The sequence below is a fragment of the Dioscorea cayenensis genome, chromosome 5 (genome assembly GCF_009730915.1).
Source record: "Dioscorea cayenensis subsp. rotundata cultivar TDr96_F1 chromosome 5, TDr96_F1_v2_PseudoChromosome.rev07_lg8_w22 25.fasta, whole genome shotgun sequence".
In the NCBI taxonomy this organism is placed as follows: Eukaryota; Viridiplantae; Streptophyta; class Magnoliopsida; order Dioscoreales; family Dioscoreaceae; genus Dioscorea; species Dioscorea cayenensis.
The window spans coordinates 29,428,282-29,453,753 of NC_052475.1; the positions used below are offsets into that span (position 1 = coordinate 29,428,282).

Consider the following 25,472-nt stretch of genomic DNA (forward strand, 5'->3'; position numbering starts at 1 on the left):
ATCACATTGCAAAGTTCAATTAAACCTTTATCTAGATGAAGGGTTTTCTACGGATGAGCTTCACACGGGAACACGGGAGTCACACACAAGAGAGGGACCCACTGTGACCCTTCTGTCCCCACATTGAGGAAGAGGTGGGCCCACTCTGTACTACATAAATCTCAATGGGATTGAGATGAATAAAGGAGCATTCAAGAAATTTTACTACTCAATGATGAAGTGATCTATTGAAAGCCGGACTCAGTTAAAATTCTTAATAAATGGTGAAAATTCAAATAACGGGTGAGAATCTATTTCTGAATTAACGAGAGAAGCACATAGACAAATGTGTAAAATATCACTTGAATTAATTCCAAAACTCTCTTTCTTTTCCCATAAATTCTATAAATTTTGATATACAAAAGAATGTTACATATGTCAAAAAGACTGTTTAAAGAACTCTGCAAGTTCAATTCTTCACTAAACTGACCAACAAGCAGGTAGATGATCATATGGATCCCTAGCAGTAAAGAATGTCAATATATTTGCAAATTAGAGAATGGATGTTGAACATCGAATGGGAAATTCTGCAACAGAATATGATTTGTCACCAGTACTTGGATTCATTATCCTCCTTTCAAAATACTGAAAGAGAGAAGATAGACAGATGTGCTTCAAAATTTCGCATGATTTGTACCAATGTCAACTGTATTGAAACTGTGGAAGCAGTAAGTTCAGGCTCTTGAGGTTGAATGGATCAAAGAATTCAATCAAAGTGTATCAGGGAATATTTTCTCATGCAATGGCACTGACATCTATAGGTAAGCGCGAGCTGCAGTTGGATGATGGTTTACCTTATCGGGAGCTCTCACATAGATGGTTCCCCCTCGATCTGAAGTTGGACAGAGGCAATTTAATGGAGCTATGCATGGATTGAACTGCAAGAAACAAAATACATTCAGCTACTGAGACTGAAAATTAATGCAAGAATGATTTACAAAGATGGCCAGAATAGTGAGGATTGCACACAAAAAAGAGTTGTTGTGAAACAGAGTACAAATAAGGTAACAAGCTCTGGCTGCAACTAATATAAGGTGAACACTCACCCTGATAAATAATATGACATTGAATAAAAAGAAAACAAAAAGTCAACCTCGGTGAACAAGTCAGGATGTAATATGCATTAATGTATTTCGATAAATGAGCAGAACAAATTGCATGATCTGCTGAATTAACTTCTGGTCTTAGGAGAAATGTAGTAACACAATTCCTTTAAGGTGCATGAACAGGACTCGCCAAATCTCACATTTGCCTTAATATTTGAAGCAATAGATGGTGCAATTTTAAATTAGGCAACAAACGTACATTCCACAGCAGATTTTTTTTTAAATGACTAATTAACAGATAAGTGGAATTAGACACAGCTACACTAAGATGAATTGCATGATGGCTAGAAATAGTATCCAGTACATAGCAACCCCAGCGCCCAGCGAATAACCAATAAATTCAGGAACCATGCATAATTGTTGAATTGTCTATCAGTCATAACCAAAATTCTAAATATGAGACAAGAAGATAATATCTTTAATTATTTTTCCAGGTGAAATTTGATCATATCTGCAAATCTTGACAGCTACAAGACCACCCATCAAGTGGTACGCTTTCTCCTGATTGAATCGAGAATCACAAAAGTAGTCTCTATGGTGGAAGTTAAAAGAAATAAGAAGCATTGTTCTATTTTCATTCGATTAAGCAACCAATGGTGTTGAATTGGCAACTTAAAAAATAATGACTAATAGGAACCAGTTGTTTTCAAGAGTCTTGAGGCATCAGAATGTTATAAATATGTCTGAATGGTTGGAGCTGATCATAAATAAAGACAGGCTATAAAGCAGATTGATCATAAAAATAAACAGGAATACCTTGATTATGGAATATATCCCCGTCCTTAAGGTTATCAAATGAAGAAAATGAATAGCTCATTTTCAATTTCCTTATCCTACTTCTAGATCACTGCCATAATCTGTATCATCCTCACCCTTAGCAGCAGTCAAGGAAGACACCCAGTCAGTTAGTAGGTTCTCTGTCCCATTACTTTGCCTTCAACATTTTAACAAGTGTTTGAAGCCTTTTTTTAGATCATTGTTTGATTAATGGGACACATTAGCAACGAGAGTAGAAGTTGAGAGCATCCCCATTTCTTTCTCATTTGAGATACATCAACCTCCATTATCTGGTTCAGCAGATGGGAGTCCCATGATGCTGGAATGCCTGAATAAATATCTACAGTAAGATCAATACATGGCGCCTCCTGTACATACAAAGAATGAGGAGGGTGTGAATTCCATAATCCAGGGTCTCGTCTGGTTGATCCTTGCATATTTTCCTGTTGAACTTGGAAGAAAGAGTAGACTGATCATCATTGGCCTCAGACAGTGACCTAGAAACATCACAATTATCTCATCTATGATCTAGAAAACTTACTGAATCTCTGCTCAGTTTTTGCTTCTCTGTATCTGAATCAGAAGGAAAAACTATGACCTCAAATTTTATGTTGATGTTCTTTTATATTCTTCATCTCTAACCACATGAGGTGAAGCTTCTGTTTGATTCACCAGCGTCCTAAAATTTTCTCCATATTTCTAGATATTTGAAGCCATAAGGCTTTCAGTTCAGTTATACCAGCCCTGGCACCAGGACCTACTCCACTACCCTTCCGAAGAAATGTTTTTGATTTACCACAGTGAAAAAATTCTGCAATTCACTGGGAATAACCGAAATTTTTTTCAAGGCTGTGTGTGGTCTCTCATCTTTGACATATTTAGTCTCTTCATTCATGCCTATGTTTTGAGCATTTGTGAACTTTACATGATTATTTGCATTAATCACTCCTGCAAATGGCTTCGTGTTCTCCTTCCTGACGTTGGACAAATTAGGAACTGACTGAGCAAGCAGATTTTCAGATTTGGTCCTTTTCCCAATTGAATCAGAGTAGGCATGTTTGATAGAAGAGCTGGAAAACTGTGCCACTGATGTTTGAGAAGTCATGGAAGATAAGGCTTTATGTGACGAGAGCTTTTCTGGATGAAGGTTTACAGATGAACCATCACCATAGAGTTTATGTTCAGCCATATCTTGTGAGTTTATTTCATCCTTTCCCCAGCAGGAACCTACTATCTGTTGCCAAAACGTGAACAAGTCGAACTACAAATGACAATCTGAAAGTTAAGAGTCAAAATCATTTATAAAATACGACCAAAAGAAGGCAAGAGCTCTATTACAGTAAACTTTATATTGCAAGATATAAGTTACAAACAGTAAGTTTGAAAATAATTAACTGTGCATATTTTCAAACGTACATACAGCATAAACAATAATCTATGCTCCTAGGAACACCAAATTGATAAATTACAAACTTTAGCTACATTGTGTCATGAGATTGACAAAGAAGTTTAAGATCAGCAAATGTTCAAAATCTTCAACAAATCAGACCAGCATCACTGCTTGAGAATCAGTTTCTTTTCACTTAGCTTTCCAGTTAGATTGAAGTACTTTCAATTAATATGTAACACTACAATCATTTCATGGCTAATATTAACAGCTTATCAGATATACATTAGACTAGAGAAGTAATGGGAAAACAGATATGTCCATGAGCTTCCATCAAATGATACCCCAAGTCTTGGAGATCGGAGTTGCGGAGCCTTCTCCAACAATTTATAATAACATAGCTTGCATCTATTATGAGTACATAGTAGATACAACCACTTTCTTTGGTCCTTCCTACTGAATTTTTCTAATTTTTGCAAAGTCTCCAATAGCTTATTTCAATTCATGCCCTTGTTGTCATCCATTAGAACATACTTACACAAAGTCACAAACTTCTCTATAGACTATTCAGAAAGAACCTGAATAAGGTTTTGCCAACTAACGCACCATCATCTCCAGGTACACTGTCATGTGCTTCCTCCATCTTGATAAACATACGAAAATTCTTCACCTCTATTTGTGTCCAACCTGTCAAAGAAATTAATTCTTCGGTCTTACACTTCTTGCAGTAAAATGAGTTAATTCTTCAATGGTTGCCATTTATTTGAGTTTTGTTTCCAAACTCTCTAACTTCACTCAGTAGCTCGTAAATTTGATTCCACAAAAATCAATGCAACTTGGTGATCTCCCATAACAACAATACTTTCCAAGAAATCTGCATCTACCTCCCAATCAGATGCTAGCAGGCCAATAAGATAAAAATTAACATGATTTTTCTGTCATTTTCCATGCATTGAGCAGTATTGCTTCAGAACTTGAAGAGTTATCCACGATTTGAAAAATGTTGAACATACCAAATTCCTAATTATATTATCTTATAAATCTTCTTCTCTCGTTGATTCCTCATTCAATGGTCTAGGTAATTTTTTTCCATCTTCTCTTTATCACTATTTTCACCAATGTCTTGCCGCTATCGGTCTATTACCCTTGGCGCAGAGTAACTAATAGTCCCATAATGGTTAATTTGATCAAGATGAATTTTAATATATAAGCCAAGACTTTTATCCTATAAGCTTAAGATTTTAGGTTGAATCAAGCCAGATAATATATTTGACATCTAACATAGTATCAAATTTTGGTTTCGAAACTTTTTCCCTTATAATTCAGTTTATCTTTTCACATGATCACTAAAGCATGAGATATTAGACTCCTCTTTCATGTTGCTAGTCTATAACCATATTCTAGGAAAGTGTAATAACACCAGAATAGAACCTCAATACCTGATCTTTGTTTTTCACATTTGAACGGTTGCAAAATGACCTCAGCTTCTCTGCACGGAGATGTGCAAGAGTTAGATCCTGTCTGCTGCCCACTGCAAATTTGGCTCTCATTTCAGCTTGACTAAGTTCTAGGCTATCATGCATTGCCTTCATCTTTGCTTCCTTTTGAGCTTTTTTTAATCCCCACTCTTCCCTCAGCTTTGCATCCCTCTTTTTCATATATTTCTCGTAAAATTTTCCTCTGTAGTCAACTGATGGACTGAGACCACCAAACTTCTGATTCATACTGTTAATGCTAGCCAGATTATCTACCATGTTCAACAGCAAATTGGCATCAAATTCCATTTCCCCTCCATTGCTTGTGTTTTCTATCACTTTATTCTTGTCTATCAATTGGTCAGCAAGAGGATCCATTTTTTGCTTTTCAGCAACCGTAGGCACATCAGCTGGCTTGCCTCTCCTAGAGGAACCCAACTGATCACCATGGGTCCTGAGCTTATGAGCAGCAAAAAGTTTTTCCAACTCGTCAGCTTTCACTTGTAGCTCATCATTTAGTTCATAATTTCCTTTTGATGGTCTCATTGCCTGGATCTGTTCAACAGAAATAGTAGAAGGTGGGTCAAAATCATCCAGGCTTTGATTAGTCTCTGTCCTTGAGGAAACCAGATTGTCATTTCCTCGTGAGGATTTTCTTGCAATTCTGCTTCCATGGGTCCTACTTGGATCAGGAAAAGATGTTTGCCTACATAGCATTATTCCTTGAAGACCAGAATCTCCTTCAACTGGGAATGCCCCCAATTGTGCCCCAGAAGTAGAAGCCTCTTTCTTAGTTGTTTGCTCCAATTTCGAAGGAAAAGTTTTCCAATGAGATTGAGAATTAACTGGATCAATCTTCAAGGTAATTCTTTCTGCACTACTCAAGGAAGTGCGCATTTGAATCTGAGAATCTGGTTGCTCTTTTGATTTTCGGCTGACTTCCTTTGTTCGTGGGGATACTTTCAGTAGGGTCACCGAGGCTGATTGCTCCCTCCTTCTGAAGCCACTGGGATCGGTACCAAAATATTTTGGTAGGGAACTGAAACCTTCAGGTACTTCATTTCCAACATGCCCTGTGGCAGATGAAATGGCTTTGGATGGAATCTGTGAGGCTTCTTGCTCTGTCTTCCCACCTTGCTCCAGTAAAATAGTAGTTGCCTGATGCTTCAGGTCAACACTCTCCACTGGGTTCACCAAAGATTTTGGTTGAAATGAAGCATCAATTTGATCATTAAGTCCATCATGGTCTGCTTTGCCCAAAGAAGTACCAAACTGGGGCTTTGTATCTCCCTGTTCCTTCCCCCCACCTTGCTTCATCCAAGCATTGTCGCTAGCCTGCTCCTTGAATACGACTTGATCTCTATCCCTAGGAAGAGAGACAAATTGAAGCATTCGTGACGAAGAGGATGAAGTGCCTACTTCATTCTCTTGGGAACCAGAGGAAGACTCTGTTGTTGCAGTGTCCTTCAACTCACCAGATGCTTTCACTTGAAATTCGCTATCACATTGAGACTGAGAATTGATAGATGAAGAGGAAGTCCCTGTAGCGCTGCCAGTACCCTTCCTCTCACTGCTGTTATTATTGTTAAGGTCAATGCTCATGTCACTAGCGCCACTCCATCTCCTTAACACTGACTTCTCCGCAGACACATCAGATGAGAGCCTCCTCAGTTCCACCTTCCCCACTGCCACCCGATTTCTGCTACTTGGTCCGCTGCTTGAACTATTAGGAGTTGATGATAGTTCTTTCTGCTTACTTTCAAAAAGGTTGATACGGTCCAGCACACTAAGCCGTTTTGATGGACCGCCACCAGCCAGCCGATCAGGCTCAGCAGAATTTGAAGGTGGAACCTTCACTGTTTTGTCTGCTTCACCTTGCTTAAGACATTGCTGGACAAATTGGGGTCCTTGAAACATAGGAGTAGGGTCAGCTGCAGCTTGTTGTGTTGGTTCCAATGGAATCCTGGTGTTCTTTGGCTTATGTGATTGTTTGATTTGGATGTCTACTCCAGCCTCAGGCTCATCAATTGACATGTCGGAGCCAGAAGAGGAACGGACATTCCCATCATCCCAATCCTTCCATGATGGAGGCCAATGCTGATTGCATATAAGCTCAGGCCTTCGTTGGCACAAGGAAATTAACTTTTTGCATGCCTCACTGCAAGGAAGAAAATCATGTTATCATAATTGCCATGAAAGATCACATCATTAGAGACAAAGAGAATGAAAACCAGTATAAAGAACAGAAACTTTGACCTTCAACCTCATACATTTAAAAAAACTTCAGATAAATGAGGATTCTAATGCATGAAAGCATACCAGCTGTTCACTTATCGGTTTACCTATTAAAATGTCCAATTACTTGGTGCTGACATTATGCTCAGTTGAATGAGTTACATTTTGTCTTTAAATTTTGGTTCATGGATGTTTCATTGAGCTACATCACAAAAACTAGAGTGCAGGTCAAGGAGACCCGAGAACTGATATTACCCAATGAGCTACTAAAATGAACATGACATTGATTGCAAGTTTCGGACCCTCAACAGATGGTGAGAATGGAAGTTTGCAGCTAAGCCAAGGATAGAAATCAAAAACCATGGAAATACCAAAAACAGACTCAAAAATAGAAGAAAGATGGATGAAAAAATGAGGAGCTTACTTCAAGCGATGTGCACTGAAATGCTCTGCAAAGGAAGATAGTTCACAAATATTGTCAAGCGTGAAACCAGCAGCTGATACCCGAGCAAGGGCCATTGTTAAGTCCTGCTTGACAGCAGCCAGTCGCACATCAATGGCTCGGAGAAGCTCCTTCCTGCAGCAGCACTTTCATCATACCTCTTAGGGGCATGGTCTCACAAAAGATTCTAAAATGAACATAGTTTAAAGTTGATTATTTTATATGGGACTATAAGAATTAGCTTTTTCCAAAAGCATATCCCATATAAACGGCAGCACCAGTGTGATTCTCAGCTACCACTAAAATGATAAACTAGCTGACATATCCCACCAAATAAATAAATATATATATATGACTTGAATTTTATACCAAACAGGATACCAACCATCAGATGTCATGCATTTTCAAGTTTATGCTAAATCAAGTAAATGTAGCTTACTTACTTTGTAGTATCCGAAGTTGCTGTAGTGGTTGCTTCATTTTCGCCTAAATCAGATCCAACAACAACTTTGTCAGAAGGTGCCATGCATCCCATATTTTAAGTAACTGAATATTCACCTTGTCTAAATCCATTTTGCAAGAGTGAGACATTTTCTTGTTCTGCTAATTCTTTTTGCATTGAGGTGGCAATAACAATTTTTGAAAACTAAAACTTGTCCATAAAAATCTAAAAGAAACTTTTCAAGCCATGTCCAAAGTTAACAATAACATTGTTATTGAATAGATCAATTCCAAATTAAACATGGAGTCTGTGAAAAAAAAAGTACAAAGAATAACTATTTGTGAATCCTGTAGTCTGTAATATACCACAGATGATGCTTATGCAAAATTTTAGCATTGAGCATTAAACCTTAACAGAAACCAGATTATCCTGAAAAGTACATGAGATGAATCGAAAGCATGATTAAAAAAAACTAAACAAAAGGTGAAAATTAGACATACCCAATGTCTGCGTAAGCTGATCTCCACTCCCCTGAATAAGCAACAATTCACAGTTCAATGTTAATTAAAATTCCTTCTAATTCATCTAAAACAATCAAAACATAAGGAACTCCATACCTGAGAGTATATTTTCCTGGCTACTTCCAACTGTGACATCTCAGCATCAAATGTATTGGCCAACTCCAATAACTCCGGAGTACTAACAAATCGAACAAACCTGTGTTTCAAATCCATCAAAATCATAAAACTTTCAAATCCTTCTCTTTATTCAATCATTCAAAAAAGCATGCATTCTATCTATATAACCTTTCAAGAGTTCCTTTATTGAACCAATGTACTGCATTTCGTTGCTTCTCAACCTCAAGCTTGATTGACTGCAGTGCTTGCTCTTCTGAGACTCTCAAATGGCTAGCAAATGGCTTGAAAAATCCAGAGGCAATCTTCTCCATCTTTCCATCACTTGAAATAAACAATTCACACCTGAAAAAATAATCAATTCACTAAAAAAAAAAAACGTAAACTTTTGTACACCTAGAAACAAACAAGCAAGCACCCAAACGCGCACCGCGAGCGTCTGGGAGATAGTTGAAACACAGCAAAATCCAACTGCGTGTCCGAATTCATTGACATCCAAATCGCTCACAAACACTCAAAAACCAACGCAAAACCACAAAAATCCCCAAGCTTTCCAGCTGAACCGAATAAGTCTGGCTAAAATCTCAAAACCAATGAAGAACTCAGCACCAGATCTACCAGATCGAGATCCAATTCTTGCAGAAGGAGAACATCCAAATGGTGAAAAATCAAGGCAATGCTGGCGAATCGGAGTCAGGGGAGCTGAGAAAGTGATAGGTGGATCTAACAATTTGCGGAAAATGAAAAAAAGAACCAATTTTGGTGAAATTTATTCAATGGAATTCATTAGAGAAGTGGAGTTTGTTGGAAGGGATGTGGTGGTGGAGGTGGTGGTGGTGGCGTCGTGAGGCCTTTGCTTCTCTCTCACTCTCTCTAAAAATTCTATCACAAATTCACAATAGCAAATCTTTTTTTTTTTCTCTCTCTAGGATTCTCAATGAACGCAATCTCTATTTAATAATTATCAAATAAATAAGTAAATATTTTTTTTTATAAAATCGACAAATAAAAGTTATAAAACAGAGATCGCTAAATTTCTTTTTCTATATTTTTTTGTTTTATTTCACTTTATTTTTTTCTCTTTCTAGTATTCACAAATTTAGTGTTTATTTTTTGTTTTATTTCATTTTGTTGTATTTTGTTCTGTTCCTCAATTCTAGTGAGAGAATTATTCTTTTTTTTTTTCAATAAAACTGTGATTTATTTACATTAATTTAAGAAAAAACAAAAATATCCCGTTATGTAATCATGAAAGGAAAAATAAGAGATAAACCTCACACATTTTGAGAGATTCCTAAATTTCTCTCTCTATATTTTATTTTAAAATAAAAATTTTAAATATATTGTTGCATGGATAAGCTGTAAAATAGTTTCATTTAAAGGACTTTACATCTATACAAATTCAAATCAAACTGTATGTTTGGAATTAATAAAGATTTTGTAATTATGATTAAGATGATTATAGTGGGTTGATATATTTTTTTTATTATTGAAATATAAATGGGATATTTATGAACGTATGGATGTGATTAAATTTTAGGTTGGAACATATGTATATATATATATATATTTTAAGAGGTCTGTATGTATGCGAATAGAAAAGTAATGAGGTGGATAGCAACATTTTGGCACGTCGCTGCAGAACCCGGGGACCATTTTTTATTTTTTATTTTTTATTTTTAATTTAGTTTTTGAGAAGAAGTTTGATTTTTCAATCAAGGCTAATATTTCTTTTTTGGTTTTAAAATTGAATAGAAAATTCTAGTGCCCGTCTGCTCATTTGATCCATTGCCTTTTGATTAATACTAATAACAAATAGAAAATAAAGCATTTATAATGAGATGAATTAAGCATAAAAGAGTAATTCAAAAAAATACAACAAAAGTGTAACCACAACATTTTGGAATAGGATTCAAAAAACATTTAGATTTCAACTCACATAAAATAAAAACACAAATATGTTAAATTGTTCACATTAAGTGAAAAACCAAAACAAAACACCTTAAAAAAAAAACACCGATTGTGTTCGATTGCAGAGATGTGAAAACAATAATTTTAAACTTTCATATCTGAATTTACATCCAATTTTAAACTTTCATATCCCAGGAAAAACATGGTGAATCTCTGTTTACATCAAGTCAAGATAAATCAAATTCCTTGAGAAAAAAATGTCAAACACCAAAACACTGAGCTCAGTTCTGGATTCAGAGATACATAAGACAGAAATCTCACCAACCAAACATTGCTTCAAAAAAATAAAATAAAATAAAATAAACAAAAACACTAATAACTTTGTAGTCCTGGATTATACAATTGACAACTCAGCTTGAAAACTCTTTCGGGCACCATGACAAATTTGAAAGATCATTGATTTGAGAGGACAGCCATCACATTGATGTCCTTTAGGTGAAATAATCAGGCACCATCTGCACCCTTAAATTCACTTCTTGAATACTTGGGAGTATAAAACAGTTTCACCCAGGGTGATCGACAATGGCTTTTGCAGTCCCTCCTCATCCAATGAACTTGGCCCAAAGGTGATCACCTAACCAACATGAATGATGATGAACTGTAATCAATTAGTGTTTTGTCTGCATGATGGCATTTGAAATAAAAGCTTGAGTTTAAGGGTGTGCATAGATTGAGGGAATATGGAGGGAAGGAAAGAAAGAAAAAAAGAAGGAAATTGTTATTTTTTGTGCTTAGTTGTACGCAGAACGAGAGGAAATGTAATATTACTGTTGTTTTTTCTTTCCTTGTCATTGTTTTTCTCACGCCAACAACAAACACACTAAAAAGAACATGCAACTGCCAGTCTAATGCTAGGGTAATATAGAATAACCTTTAGTTCACTCGCATGTTAAATTATGTACATTCCTCAAGTGTTGTTTAAACTGAATTTACATGCTGCTATATCTTAATATCTTCGCAGAGAAATACGCAGGATTTTAAAATAAATATTTATAATTTAACTGTAGCACTCAAACACAAGGAGAGAAACATATAAGGAAATAATTTTGTACCATCCCAATAGAAGGCTTTTCCTTGTTGTCCTCAGTCAATATCAAGCCACTGGTAGTTCTCCCCTCAGCTTGCACAATCTGAGATAGAAAGCCAATAGAATTAATAATCTGTCAACCCTGAAAGAAAGAGATAAAAGATTTTCCATATAGTCCTCACCTAATGCGTATGAGGAACTATTACTGGTCAGGATGGGATTTTCCATAGAGCTAGAATTAGATTGTATCCATTTACAATAATGCCCTATCAAATGATATCAATTTCCTAGGTTATGTGATAGATCTTGTAGTTGCCATAAAGAATGAAAGAGAGGAGATTTTCCATAGAGTCCTCACCTAATATGCATGATGAAATATAAATGGTCAGGATGAGATTTTTCCATAGTGCTAGAACTAAATTAATATTCATTTACAATAATGCCCTATCAAATGATATCAACTTCCTAGGTTATGTGATAGATCTGGAAGTTGCCATAAGACCAGCGTGCATTTTTCTCGAGTGTTGCACTCCACCTTGACAAACCAATGTAGATCCCAACAGAAATCACCTCATATGAATACAATGAGCAGAAGGAACACCATTGATATCACAGTTGATCTTATGATACCGCATACTAGGTTCATCAATATATATACACACACACATATATATCTTCCTTAAATCACCAAGGAAATGAATATGGTTGTAAGGACCTGATTTCATTCTCCAGACTTAGTGAGCATGAACTTCCGGCTTAGCAAAAATTCTTTATCCCACAGAAGACTCAATGTCACGCATCATGGATTGCACCATTTTCTTCAGAAGATTCAACTTTTGTGGGCATGTGCCCTAATTGGTAATTACCCAATGAAAAGGAGAGAGGATATTTACTTATGGGAAGGTTAAATACAATATAACAGTAACAATTCTGCATTGAAGTTAATAAAGACCCGACCACTGGGAGGCATGATGATGATAAAAAAATGTAGCTTATATAATTTGTGTACTGCATTCATAAATGTAGCTCATATAACTTGCATTCTGCCTTCATATAATTCAAACAATTAAATTATAGAAGCTATTGCCAAGCTGAAATATTCATAAAAACAGTCACGTTGTAACTAGATTTTGACTGCTGAATATCTAATAATTTTGCATTCAATAAATGCTACTAAGTGAAACTTAAATATTGACAAATACCTGCATAGTGCACACCAATGCCCACTTTGGTCTTGGCAATGGTTCTGCCTTCTCCACCAGCAACAACCACACCACCTTGAGGTTAAGCCCAAGCAGCGGTTGGAAGCAATATACCTCCCCTTGTTTTCTCTTCAAAAGAGTTGATCTTAACAAGAACTCTATCAGCTAAGGGCTTGATCGCCATATGCTGGTGGGAAGGAAATCAAAGAATCTTTAAAATGGGATGAAGGCATAAAAACATGATTTACAGTTTACTTTTAAGTACGCATAGATTGTCACATATAAAAATAACAAGTCTTCATAGCATGACACTGAAAAGGTACCCACAGAAATATGGCATCATAAGATTCAGCCCAATAGAACTCAGTAACTTCACTATATGTCCACGATGAATCCTTGCTTTCGCCCAAATTGTAAATTCTCATACATCACAACTGGAACCACAATACGGTTACATTTCATCTTTAGAATCAACAATCCATGAAAACAAAACATACTTGATATATACCATATATATGGCATTACAAAGATAGTTTTTCTTTTAATATCTTTTGGAGCCACAATTGTGGCAGCCTTAGACAATAAGGCCACGAAAGCGCCTTTGTTGTTGCCCAATGTCATAGGTCCGCACCCTAAGAGAAGCTTGGAAAGCCAAAGGAGAGTGACGGAGTCCCTCAAAGAAGGGCAACAGGGCCTTCTTTGCACCCACTGACAAGGCAAGGCAGACATCAAAACCTGGCTGGGCTAATTAAAAATTAAAAAGAAAACTTGAATCTTTAGCTCGAAAAAAATGAAGAAAAAAAGACCCAAATGAGTAAAAGAATAAACCCCCAAAAGCCAGAAAGGCCGAATACAAATTGTCAAGCTGATGTTTGAAGGAAAACAAGAACAATCTGGAAATAGAAGCAAAAATCAGAAGCTTTGCTAGAGATTATTCAAGATTCTGAAAAAGAGATTCACACATGGACAAGCAAAAAACGTCGGCATTTTAACAAAGTTTCCAAAGAAGATTAAAAAAACACGAAAGCGAAGCGAATAGCCTCGCACATCTTCCAAGAATCACACACATTAGAAATCACAAAAGAACCAATTTTCGAGGACCCAAGACCAAGAGACAGCATTGCACATAGACGAACAAAAACATAGAAACTCAAACAAATCACAGAAGAAGAAAAAGTAAGGGAAAACAAGAGTGAGATGAGACTTCACGAATCAAGGTTGAGCATGTAAACAACAATGAGAGTTCAAAAAGGAAAACATCAGAGCCTCACATGCCTTGGAGAATCGAACGCTATGAATTGATTCCTTGCTTCTCTAGCTCCTGAGAGGATCGAAGACGATGAAACCCCAGAAATCAAGGAAACCCTAGCGAGGTTTCTCCACTAAGCCAAGGAGTGCCCCATCACAAGGAACGGCTGGTTTTCTTGATAGAGATGCATGTCTGTGTTCGGTGTTCCTTCGGAGATACATAAGCTAAACTGTACCAACCGAGTTATAAAGGCTATCTGTATTCACATCAGCCGTTAAAATGATGTCTTGCACTAACGACCAGGTGATTTACGGCTAAATAAATGGGTCTAGTAAGAGTGTGAGTAATGATTTATATACGAATCATTACAAGTGATTATGTACGAGTTGTTGCCGTGTTCACTTATGCATAATAATAATAATAATAAATAAAATAGAATAATGTACCTCCGATAGTACAGAAGGTTGAAGATATTATATAAGAATCCCTGAACTTTGTTATAATCACAAACTACTCTTTGATAATATGAAAATTTGAGGAGAAATTTACCTATTCAGAGTTGAGACAATATACCAAAAACCCTGCTTTTGAATGCTTTTGCGGACCGAGGGATAGAGGAAAAGATCATGAAAAATAATTAACTATGAAAAATATTCACTCACGAAGTAGTAACAGTGATAAGGAAAAAAAACTAATGACCATCGAGATTGTGAATGAAAAACAACATATTCAAAGGGCAGACAAAATTATGGATATTCACAGGTGCAAAATATGAAAAATGTAACAAAAAACTATTATATAGACCACGTTAGCCAAAGAAGCACTACAATTATACATAAGATCAATGCACCACACTTTATATAGTATATTTTGAGCTTCATTTTATCTGAGTCCTTCAATCTTCAACATATTTACAAGACAAACAATGAGTTCACAGAAGCGCATATATCACAGCAAATATGTTCAGATACAATGATACATACAGAGATATCCGAGAGTGATTTTTTTATTACAAATGGACTTCAGCAGAACACTATATATATATATCTGCCAAAGCTAATCGTCTACCTTCCCTCATTGTACTGCTTGTTATTCCCTCGTCGCTAGAGTAGAATCTCACAGGAATGTGGCATTAGCTTATTGAGTTTGTATCCCAAGCAAAACAAAGGAAGACTGCTCTCGATATAAACTCCGAAAACATAATTGTCCTGTAAAAAGAGTATCACAATATAGCAAATCAAGAAATCACTGCTTAAAGTCCTTAATTGAATAGAAGGATTATTAACTTTGGAAAAGTAAATATCGTGAAGGTAATCTAACTATATACTCAGTGACTTTTAAACCATCAATGGTGGCATGATTAAGTAGAGACAAATAATAGCAGAAGATGAGGAAAAGTAAATATCTACAAAAATGTTTTCAGTGAGATAGTAACATGATCTGCGTACTTCTTGTAGATCCGGAAAGAGAATGTTAAATGCCTCGACGATCTCGTTCTGTTGTCCTCTGGCTCAGGTGGGAACTCCCAAAAAATGGTTGCGAATGCATGTCGGTATTAGAGAATCCCTGAAAAGTGAAAAAGCGTGCATGGTTTTTCTTAGTCTCAATGTTAACAAAGAAATAGCCTGTAACATGTAATATATATTGGATAAATTGTCCAGTTACCTACCTGACTTAGCTGAGTTGCACCATGGACCGTCTGGTGATGCAGATCAGAAACAGGACATTCCTGCAGTGCATCAGAAACTTATCCACATTAAGTTCAAGAAAAAGATCGGGTCAATTCTTGCATTTGTTCAGGTCAGGCACGTACCTGACTATATTCTGCCATTGGATGAAAACCAAGATGAGGTTGTGAAGGTAGCGTGTGCGTGCATCACGGGTGTTGTCGTGGGAGACTTTGGACCACCATCAACAGTAATCCCTTTATCATCTTTCTCAGGCCGGTTTTTCGCATCCTTGCACCACCTCTTCAAAAGTATCTCAGTGGAAGCTCTTTAATATTTCTAAAATCCAACACTTTTTAATACGTGGCAGCACTGAATCCCCATAAAAGTCGAACTTTTGCAGGTGCAAATGACTGAGCAATCAGATGGGTCAAATGACACAAAGTGCTCTTTGGGTTTTTCTGTGACAATCACTTTATACTCAGATGTTGTCTCAACCTCGCCACAACTATATAACATGCAATCCATGAACATCTCAAATTCTTTCGAAAAATTTCAAAAGACAACAGGTGTATATGAGATTAGCAGCTTGCCTCAGCATCTTCGATGGAGGTATTCTTGGGAAACTTTGACTTCTTGAAAATCAGACCCTGATGGTTCTGCATAACGATGCTCATCTACTACCCTTTCATAATGTTTAGAAAAAGGACAGCAAATCTAGCTGTGGGCTCAAATACTTCTTCAACACATTACTCAGGCTTTCATTTTGTAATGTGCTTTTTATGTCGCACTAAAAATATTTCTCGCCTGTATGGCAAAGCCCATTTGTCCCTGTCCTCAAAAAGCTTGCCCAACCATTCATTGTTCCTAAGATCATACTTCTCCAAAATCATCCTCCAGGCCGTAAGGAACTCCTCCTCATCTTCATAATCATAAATACATCTTGCAAAATCCTTTGAAAAAGTTTTTGAACCTTGGAAGACATGATTAAGATGCTTTGAAGCGTTCTGGTAGACATGCCACAAACACAGACGTTGGATTGTGCCAGGCCAAGCCATAGAAATTGCGCTGGTTATTGCCATAGATTGATCTGTTAGAATTGTTTTTGGCTGCTTTCCTTGCATTGCAATCTTGAGAGTTTCAAAAGCCACTTGAAAGATTCAATAGTTTCATCATATATCAGTGCTGCACCAAATATAACAGTTTGTTTATGGTGATTGACACCAATAGAATGGTGCAAAGGTCTTCCATATCCATTTGTTTTATAGGTTGTGTCAAAACAGACAACATCACCAAAGTAGCTGAAGTCTTTCCATGAACTTACGCATCTGCTAAAAACATTGGTCAATTTATCATCCTCGTCTACCTGTATGGCATAAAAGAATGATGGATTATTAAGCTGCATGCTCTGCAAGTATTTCAACACTCCCCAGCATCTCCCTATTTGCATGGCCTTCATCCGCTTTGACCTTAGATGATTTTTATACTCCGCCGGAAGAAAAGTAACATTTCGAAAACCTCCAACCTGCCTAGCTGCAGGCTCAGTTTTATAGACCTTAGGGGTTTGTTCCAGAATCATCAGACAAGTCTGCTTCAGCAGCCCTGAACCTCGTTGAGTTATTCTATCAGATCTCAACAAATCGTTGTTGAAGGAGGTGCTGGTTGATGATTATGTTCTGGTACAAATTCAGACACCGCGATGTTACCATTTTGGCACTAGCTATGATGGTCAACCGTGCAGAGCAACCAATTCTGGTTTCTGGCTTGGGTCTCTTCACTTCTTTAGCTCCCTTTTTGTCCTTGCGGAACCCTTCTCTTGAGCACACAAATGTTCTTGATCTGATAACATTCTCAGAAGATTTGTCTGCTGAACTTTTCCTCACACTAAAGCCAATATGGCCAGCGTACTTATTGTAGAATTCATATGCCTTATCTTCGCTTTCAAACTCCATGTTAACTTCTGGCACCATTTTTCTCACTTGTTGCATCATCACTAGGAGCATCAAAGTCAATTACTTTTCTCAATTTTCCCTGTTTATTCAGACTCTAATGATTCAACAGTTTTAGAAAACCATCAGGTGAGTTACAAAGAGAGACTACAATGATCTAGATAAAAGCCATATTGATGGTTACATGCAGAAAGTAACCACAATAAGGCTACAAAACTTCAAAGAAAACATCAACAGTATATCATGTCAAACAATAAGTGGCAATCATTAAGACTTGTCGAAAATTTAAACCATTTTTAAATTGCACAAAACTGCCCAACACCTATAAGCAATCAAGATAATAGAAACTCAAACCAGCATCCACATTATGAACTACAGTACTAAACACCAAGAACAACAACAACAACCATGAGTCATTGTAAACAAGAAGAGCATGCCTAGAAGTTCTGTCAGGAGAAACTCCACCTTCATAATAAAATATATATTGCTGAGGAATATTAACATCAATACCACATTCATATGCCTTTCATTTCACTTCTTTGACATAGGATAAACTTTAAAAACAGATCAATATATGGAAACTTTAAAACAATATCATTTCATGTACCCTCCACAACCATTGAGTTGAATATATGTAAACCTTAAAAACAATATCAATATCCAATTAGATGAAACTATCAATGTTGAAGATACAATTGAATCTTTTTTGGAGAGGCATGATCATCTTAAATTCATTAGAACTTAGTCAATGAGGAAAAGGTCACTGCAAAAGGATTTTTGATCTTTCTTAATCACTATTAAAAATATTACTATTTTATGATAGTCATATTTACAATTACAACTCAAGATCTTTTTTAAATCACCCAACTGAGCTTGTTGTAATTTTTAGAATATTTTATGCATGATACAAAAATCTCAATCAAACCGCGTTGCAATCAATGTTCTCTATGTTCCGACCTTTGCTATATTTAGGATCTCTCTTAGAGTATAAACAAAGGACCAAATATTATCATTGCAAGGGTCAGTCTTATTCATGAAAAAAGTAATTTGACCCTTATTCTCTGTTATTTATGTTATGAGTTTTTGGCTTATTTTCTATTGACCACTCTACACATTGCTCTTTAAATTCTTCAGAAGAATCTTCAAGAGAGTGGTTAAATTTTAGTTAAAGAACAAACATTAACACTCTGCGTTAATTTTCAACATCACCATTTGTTCTACATCAGGTTCTCCATCAAATTAAAAAATTGAAAAACTAAAACTTAAAAGGAAAAAATTAGTCCTTGAAATCCTATCTACATGTATTTCGGACAGTAAAATTTCACTTTCTCCTAACATCCTCCATCACAATTAAACACCAACTACTCTTTTCAGTATACTGGAGTCCTTCCACTTCCACCCACCACCTATTTGTTCTACTTAAAGAAAAGAGTTACCTATGGTAGTGAAGAAGATTTAAAAAGATTTTCACGTTCATGATACAGCACTAGAGCACTCTTAAGCATTATAAGAACAGGGGCGCATTAATTTAGGAGTGATTATGGTAGGAGACAAAAAAATAAATGCCGTTACAAAAGATAGAAAGCAAAGATGAGAATTAGTAAATATAATAATCCCATAAGCAAAAGGCAATGGAATTTGAGTATTCACCTTCGTCCATGCAATTCCACCGCATTGCATAAAGTCACTGGGTCCTTCAGGGCCCACGGCGCGCTATGTGGAGTTGATTTGGCACTGATGCCACAGCGAAGGCATCTGAGGGAGTTGAACAGAAAGTTAACAAGCAATTTTAAGATGAACAATGATTATTTAGTAAAAGTTGTGAACTTGCAATAACTTATTGCTTAATTAAAAAGGCATTATAAGTAAATCAGTGTTACTGTGTCTCACTTTGTTATGCTCTTGTGTAGAACAGAATGCTTCTGAACTCTGCATTTTAGTGAAGCCAACTCATTGAGCATGCACAGTTACAAAAATTCTGCTTAACATTCTTTTTTTTTTCTTTTAATATGACAAATATTAGCAGATTCTTCCAATCAGATAATATTGAATGGTCCTCAAACATTTGCCTATTAATTTGGTGCACAACCAGACACATCGATATGAGTATTCAATTAATCAACTGATACCATTGCTTTTAATCAACTGTAGTAACAAGACCATAGATATCTAAGATGCAGGATTTAAGATGATTATATTTAATCCTTACCAGCATGTTCTACAAAGGAATTATCACTAATGCAGAATTCATTATTCCTCAAAATAATTCTACCAATTTGTCAAATTTAAGCAAACAATTGGGTCTGATCCACTTATTAATCCCATGTTCCAATTAGAACCAAGAAGGCAGAATTAACAGCAATTACAACGAAAAGAAGGCAAAACAACAACAACAACAACATCTTTTTCCACTATGCATGAGCAACTGGTTCCAAATGCAAGACATTATTATTATTTTTTTTCAATCATTGACGATGGTAATAAACACAATAACATATCAAAAGACGAGTTTTTTCTCAAAAATCTAACCTGATAGCACCTTCCAGCCCTTCATCACCATTGTTTTGTTGAACGCCTTGATTCTGCTCCTCAAGTACTGTATCTCACCATCGCCACCGCCAAGGCCGCCGTGGACAGTGGGCGCCCCCTGAGGCATCATGTGCATACTAGATCCCACAGGACGGTTCATCCTGCCATCTCATCGCCCATACAAACCCCACAAATTCTCAAAAATTCATCCAAAGAGAACACCTCAACATCAAACATAAAAACAGGAAAAAAATCGAAACTTCAAGAGAGTTAGGCCATCATAAGACACCATTGTTGCACCTTGGTTTGATAGAAGAGCTCCTCAGTGAGGAAATCTAGGGGTTTAGAAAAACCCTAGAATTCTAGGGGTTTCGGTAACTCGGAAAAGGAGAGGAAAGGGCGATTACGAGAACGGATCAGCTGAGAAGCCAATTGTAGGAAAAGATCCTGACCACACAGTTTCTGACACGTGTTTTCTTACTTAGTATTAACAAATCCCAATTAGAAGCTATTCCATTTGATTTGTTTAAAATGTGATAAAAGTATATAATAATTTATAAGCACAGAAATAATTTCCTCCTTTCGAATGGAAAAGGAATTGTTCAAAAAATAAAAATACCGAAGTAGCACTGTGAGTGAAGTGCTCAAGTTGGTTATAAATTAATAAAATATTTCATAATTAAACACGAAAAAAACGTAGGAGATTCTTCACTTTATAAGTATTAAGAAAAAAATAAAGGAAAAATTATTGTTAAGCAGTAATTTTTCAAAAGCTTAAAAACCCTACTCTTTGCTTTTGGACGGACCCGGTGCCGATTTAGTGTTTTAAGCTTCACTTCTACTCTGGATTCGCATCGAATGGGTCGTGTTGTGAAATCTCGTTTTAGTACGAAAATGGTGGGAAAAGGAAGCGCCGAAATCACGTCGTATTCGCACCTTTTTGAAGGACTTTACCTTGGTTTAACGTTTAAATATTTTACTAATATGTTTAATAATTGTCGTATCCAGGTGTATCTTTACATCTCCGGTTTAGCGTTATCTTTTACATGTATAACTATTCATATTAGCGTGTAAATTCTCAAAGTCTCTGCGTAAAAGCGGTGATCTTTTTCGTTTGATCTGAATTCTTTGGCGGTGTGGCGTGGCGGTGTGAGGTTATGAGTATCCGTGCGTGAAAAATTAATGAGCGGCATTAAAATTTATGCGCGGTAACATGATTTCTCGAACACCCGATTCGTTCTCATCGATCGATAGTCGACGTACTGTCGTTTAACTTTTTCTCGGATATGAAGAGTCGATTTCTGCTTGTGGAATTCACCCATAAATAACGAGAAAGAACCCTCACTGGACATAACCATACTCATCGATCCTCATCGTCCCTCCTCTCCTCAGTCGTCCTCCTACTTCCATGGACATGACCGCTCTATCTCGAAAGGATGTTTCGTGAACCTTCTTCCTTATCTTGAGAATCATTTAGCCATCGATCACACAACAAGTTAAACTATCTTTTCTGCCCAAGTCGAAATGCTCTCATAGTGCACGAATCTGAGAGGATTCGTTGATGGATGGCGAGGCAAGCAATTAAGCGAGCGTTTCGACTTGGGTAAGAAAAGAAATTTTTCACGTATTTACGTGATTGCGGAGGGTTCTAGAGGAGGAGATCGAGAAGCTTTATCCTTTTAAAGCTGAGGGATGATATTTATCGCTTGAGACTTTCATTACCATTTAAGAACATTACGTCGGTGTATGCTATTACGTTACGTGTTTTAGCTATCTCGGGATCTTCGTTTAAGTCCAGACCATGACACATTGATTAATAGTCGTTTTCATGAATGTGTGTTGTTTAACCTTTTTTTAATGTTGATGCGTTGTGCGAGGTTCAAGTTGATGCGCATGTTATGCAGCCATTGTGAGCATTGAATGTCTGGGAACAGCTTGTTTTCGTTATCACGAGGGTCGAGTCGTGAGTGTCAAGTCAGAGCGGACGTTGTAAATGTTGTAAATGTTGTAAATCTTTTTATAAATAAAAGCGAAACAAAGCTATTTGTTGTGAGACTTACGGAAATTTAAACATAGACCTAGTAAAAACAAAGCAATGTGAGGGAAAGCAAAGAAAGAGCGTCGTTGTAAGCAGATAGAAAATCGTAAATATGTTTTAAGCAGATGACAGTGTTTAAGAAAAAGTTACTCTTTAAACAATGACAGCGGTGTAAACAATAGAAAATGTTAAACAATACTCTAGTTACTTTCTTTTAAACAATGACAACGGTGTTTGAAAATACGTAAAGATGTTTAAGCGGTGACCGGGAGGTACCCATCTTCAGCGATGTCGGTGAAAGCATTGATTTAAACGATAACATATTATTTACATGATATAGACTTTAGTTAAAGCGAGTTAACCATTATTTTTAAACACTATATGTATACTGTTTAAACATAAAAAGCAACGTTTACGAGAGACTCATGTTGAGTTGAGAACATTCATTCGAGCGATAATGATATATCTTCCTCGCGACGATGGCATATATTTCCCTTTTTGCCCTTGGGATGGAGGGAAAAATACTGTGATCACATCGCGTCTAGTCTAACCTCTATGCATACTAGCTATCACTTTTTTGTTTACCTTTTCATTTGCTTGTTTGTTCTTTACATCTTCTACTTCTTCTTCTTGTCTTCTTTTTTTGTTCTTCAGCCGTTTTGGTTTTGTCTGATTTGGTTTCGACCGATATATTATGGAGAGTTTTTGTGGTATTGCTAGATTCAGCGAGGGAGGGAAGGGTGCTAATGTTCAGTTGCTCGAGACTTCTTGGGAGTTGGTGTTAGGCGAGATATGTGAGCGATGGGGTCTCGAAGTTTCTCTTATCGGGGTTAAGTTCAGTCACACGAGATGGATATAAAGCGGTTTGCCCTGATAAGCGATGTTGACTTCCGGTAGGATGTGTCAGCGTCCACTCCATCTTCAAATGTCTTTGTAGTTGATCTTGTCGTCGAGGCGAGAAAATGTGCCATTCGCGGAATCCTAATAAAAGCGAGGTTTTACTGGATTTGTAAGTTCCCTTTTCTTTTAATTATTCCGGTTATGCAGGGGTCATGTTTATTGTGTAAATATATCAGTCGTTGTTTAACGTATTGTACTAGTCGTTTTACGTTATTAGTTAAATGCTTAAGTATTTAATTTAACGTTTAAATATTGTCATTATCACTTAAACATTATATTCTCAGCTTAACATATTGATCTTTTTGATTTGGTGAAGTGTTGGCGGGGGATTCGGATTACTGCGAGTGCTCCATTCATCCCAGTGGTGACCACGAGCGGTGTGGGATGTCTTCGCTCTCGTCGGATCGTTACGAAAGTCTTGTCGTTGGATATCGAGACAGCGTTTTTGGCGATTATCGAACATTTCGAGGGATGTGCTTGAAATCATGCGATCAAAAGGAATTTTGACTTCGATTTCATAAAGAGCGAAAAACATCGAGATTGGTGTGGAATGTCTGTGGAGTGGTTTGTCGTTAAGCGCCTTTCATGCATCAAAAAGAGTATAACAAAAATACTTTCCGAGTCGAGGCAATCGACCCGTCACGCACACTTGCGGTGGTGGCGTAGGTTCGATGTCGCGTCCGAGCGTCAGAAAAATGGGTTAGCGCACGGTGATTGGGAAGCTCAGGGCCGATCCCTTGTCTGAGGCCCGTCGACATTCGAGAAGGACATGTTCTGGGGAACATGGTGTCCACGTACCATACATGGCGAGGCTTGGTTGGGAAAAAGAGCATGCCGGGTGGTCCTCGACGGTGACATCTCCATTCATGTTGTTTGCTTTGGTATGTGGATAAGGTAGGTGAGACAAATCCGGCGGCGTTGCGATCGTGGAAAGAGAGCGGTGATCGTTTTAAGCGTGCATTCTTTTCTTTCGGCGCGATGTATTGTGGGATTCAGAGGGCTTCGCGAGGGCTAGCTTTGTTTCTCGATAGTACCCAGCCTCCTTGGAAAATATCGAGAATCGCTCTTGGGTGCAGCGGGGAAAGATGAAAGCGATGGTTTTCACGTCGCCTTGGTATAGTCGACGACGAGACCGATGCCGATTGGACTTGGTTCGTATCTAAGTTAGGCGATGCCTTATCACGAGGATGGAGATTATCATGAGATAATTACCTTCGTGTCGGACGGGTCGAGGGGCCTTGTGAGCGCATGATTGCGAGTGCTTCCCTTCTCAGCCACATGCATCTGTCTTCGACATTTGAGGCCAATTTTTGCAAAGCGATGTCGGACTTGGGAAGGCGTTGAGGGAGGAGTCTTTGGTCTATATGCTTCGCATTGCGTGGGCGTCACGGCTAAAAGATTTCGATGATCTCAGTGAATGAGCTGCGAGGCCGCATCACCGGCTCATCCGTTTGGTTGATTAATACATCGGATATGGCACGTTAGTCGAGATTATACATTCGGGAGGTGATCGTTGGGGTGAGATGTATTCGAGCGTCGCGGAGTGGATTCGATGCTTGGATCGAGGAAGCTCGTCGTTTACAGGTGGCGAAAATGGTGGACTCCGTAAGATGCTGCAGATGTTGGTTTACACTAACATTTAGTGTTACCCTTTAAACATTCTCGATCTTTTGTTTAATTACACTTGTCGAGCTTTAAATATTAATCCTTTAGTTTAAATATTCTGATAATGTTTAAACATGTTCTACGAGTATTTAACCATCTGTCTTTGTTTAACCTTATTTGCGGGTTCAGAGTTGATGCGCGTGTTATGTAGCCGTGAGCAGCAGACAAATGGGGAACCTACTTATGCCCGGACATACATTCAAGGTAGCGATCATTGTTGAGGAGACGGTCGAAATCTTACGTGTTGAGTCGTTGTGTCGATGATCGTTACAAGTGATCGACCGGTCGCGGCAACTGCGTGGATCTCGCCGTCGGAACTTGTTCATGTCGAGCAGGTGGCGAGTTTATGGTATCCCTTGCAAACACGCGGCTTGGCGACAATCAAATGCGACGGACGCTGGCGTACGCCGATTTATTAGCGGGTGCTTCGGCGTCGACAGTACAAACTTGCGTGCAGAGCTATATTCCCGTACCCGACGATGGCGAGTGCCTCTGGCGATCGTGAGCTTCGTTCTGCGACACGCTTTACGTGCAGCGAGTAGGCGCGACTGGGCGGCTAAGGCGGAAAAAGAGGATCGAGTCGCCGAGCGTTTGATGTCCATGAGGTTACATTCGCGGTACGCCACGTGGATTCGGTCGCGGTCGGCGATCTTTACTGCGAGTACAGAGCTGGCAATGAGTAGGTATTATTAGTTTAATAAAGCCAGCGATGACGAGAGCATTGTGCCATTGATGGA

At 37.6% G+C, this 25,472-nt stretch overlaps 1 protein-coding gene, 2 long non-coding RNA genes and 1 pseudogene across 14 annotated transcripts; all 4 read right to left on the reverse strand.

Annotated features, from left to right (window-relative positions):
• Positions 1-425: 425 nt before the first annotated feature.
• Positions 426-9,470, reverse strand: LOC120260327. Of its 9 annotated transcripts, none has more exons than XM_039267760.1 (10): positions 8,969-9,470; positions 8,710-8,883; positions 8,521-8,620; positions 8,404-8,434; positions 7,905-7,947; positions 7,444-7,596; positions 4,749-6,942; positions 1,902-3,183; positions 834-917; positions 426-696 (listed from the first exon to the last, which is right to left on the reverse strand). In XM_039267760.1, exons 1-8 carry the CDS (start codon positions 9,031-9,033, stop codon positions 2,680-2,682), a joined length of 3,264 nt encoding a protein of 1,087 aa, XP_039123694.1. In that variant the 5' UTR covers positions 9,034-9,470; the 3' UTR covers positions 426-696; positions 834-917; positions 1,902-2,679. The 9 variants fall into 9 exon arrangements, with proteins under 9 accessions (XP_039123694.1, XP_039123699.1, XP_039123700.1 ...); XM_039267761.1 differs by having other exon boundaries at positions 606-624; XM_039267762.1 differs by lacking the exon at positions 426-696 and having other exon boundaries at positions 784-917; positions 1,902-2,365; positions 2,464-3,183.
• A 1,195-nt stretch (positions 9,471-10,665) lies between these two features.
• LOC120260419 lies at positions 10,666-14,174 on the reverse strand. Of its 4 annotated transcripts, none has more exons than XR_005536405.1 (4): positions 14,010-14,174; positions 12,739-12,925; positions 11,562-11,639; positions 10,666-11,083 (listed from the first exon to the last, which is right to left on the reverse strand). It is a non-coding gene; the product is annotated as an uncharacterized LOC120260419 (long non-coding RNA). The 4 variants fall into 4 exon arrangements; XR_005536406.1 differs by lacking the exon at positions 14,010-14,174 and adding an exon at positions 13,066-13,125; XR_005536407.1 differs by lacking the exon at positions 14,010-14,174 and adding an exon at positions 13,062-13,080.
• A 978-nt stretch (positions 14,175-15,152) lies between these two features.
• On the reverse strand, positions 15,153-15,850 carry LOC120262326. The gene is made up of 4 exons (XR_005536748.1): positions 15,801-15,850; positions 15,657-15,716; positions 15,436-15,553; positions 15,153-15,195 (listed from the first exon to the last, which is right to left on the reverse strand). It is a non-coding gene; the product is annotated as an uncharacterized LOC120262326 (long non-coding RNA).
• A 13-nt stretch (positions 15,851-15,863) lies between these two features.
• Positions 15,864-17,969, reverse strand: LOC120260238 (annotated as a pseudogene).
• Positions 17,970-25,472: the final 7,503 nt, after the last annotated feature.

What these genes read in the sequence shown, in the direction of transcription:
- LOC120260327 (XM_039267760.1), bottom strand. Translation starts at nt 9,033, where the DNA reads ATGTCAATGAATTCGGACACGCAGTTGGATTTTGCTGTGTTTCAACTA. An exon ending in CTATCTCCCAGACGCTCGCG is followed by an intron (nt 8,884 to 8,968) that starts GTGCGCGTTTGG and finishes TTATTTTTTCAG; the next exon opens with GTGTGAATTGTTTATTTCAA. An exon ending in GCAACTTCGGATACTACAAA is followed by an intron (nt 7,597 to 7,904) that starts GTAAGTAAGCTA and finishes GTGCTGCTGCAG; the next exon opens with GAAGGAGCTTCTCCGAGCCA.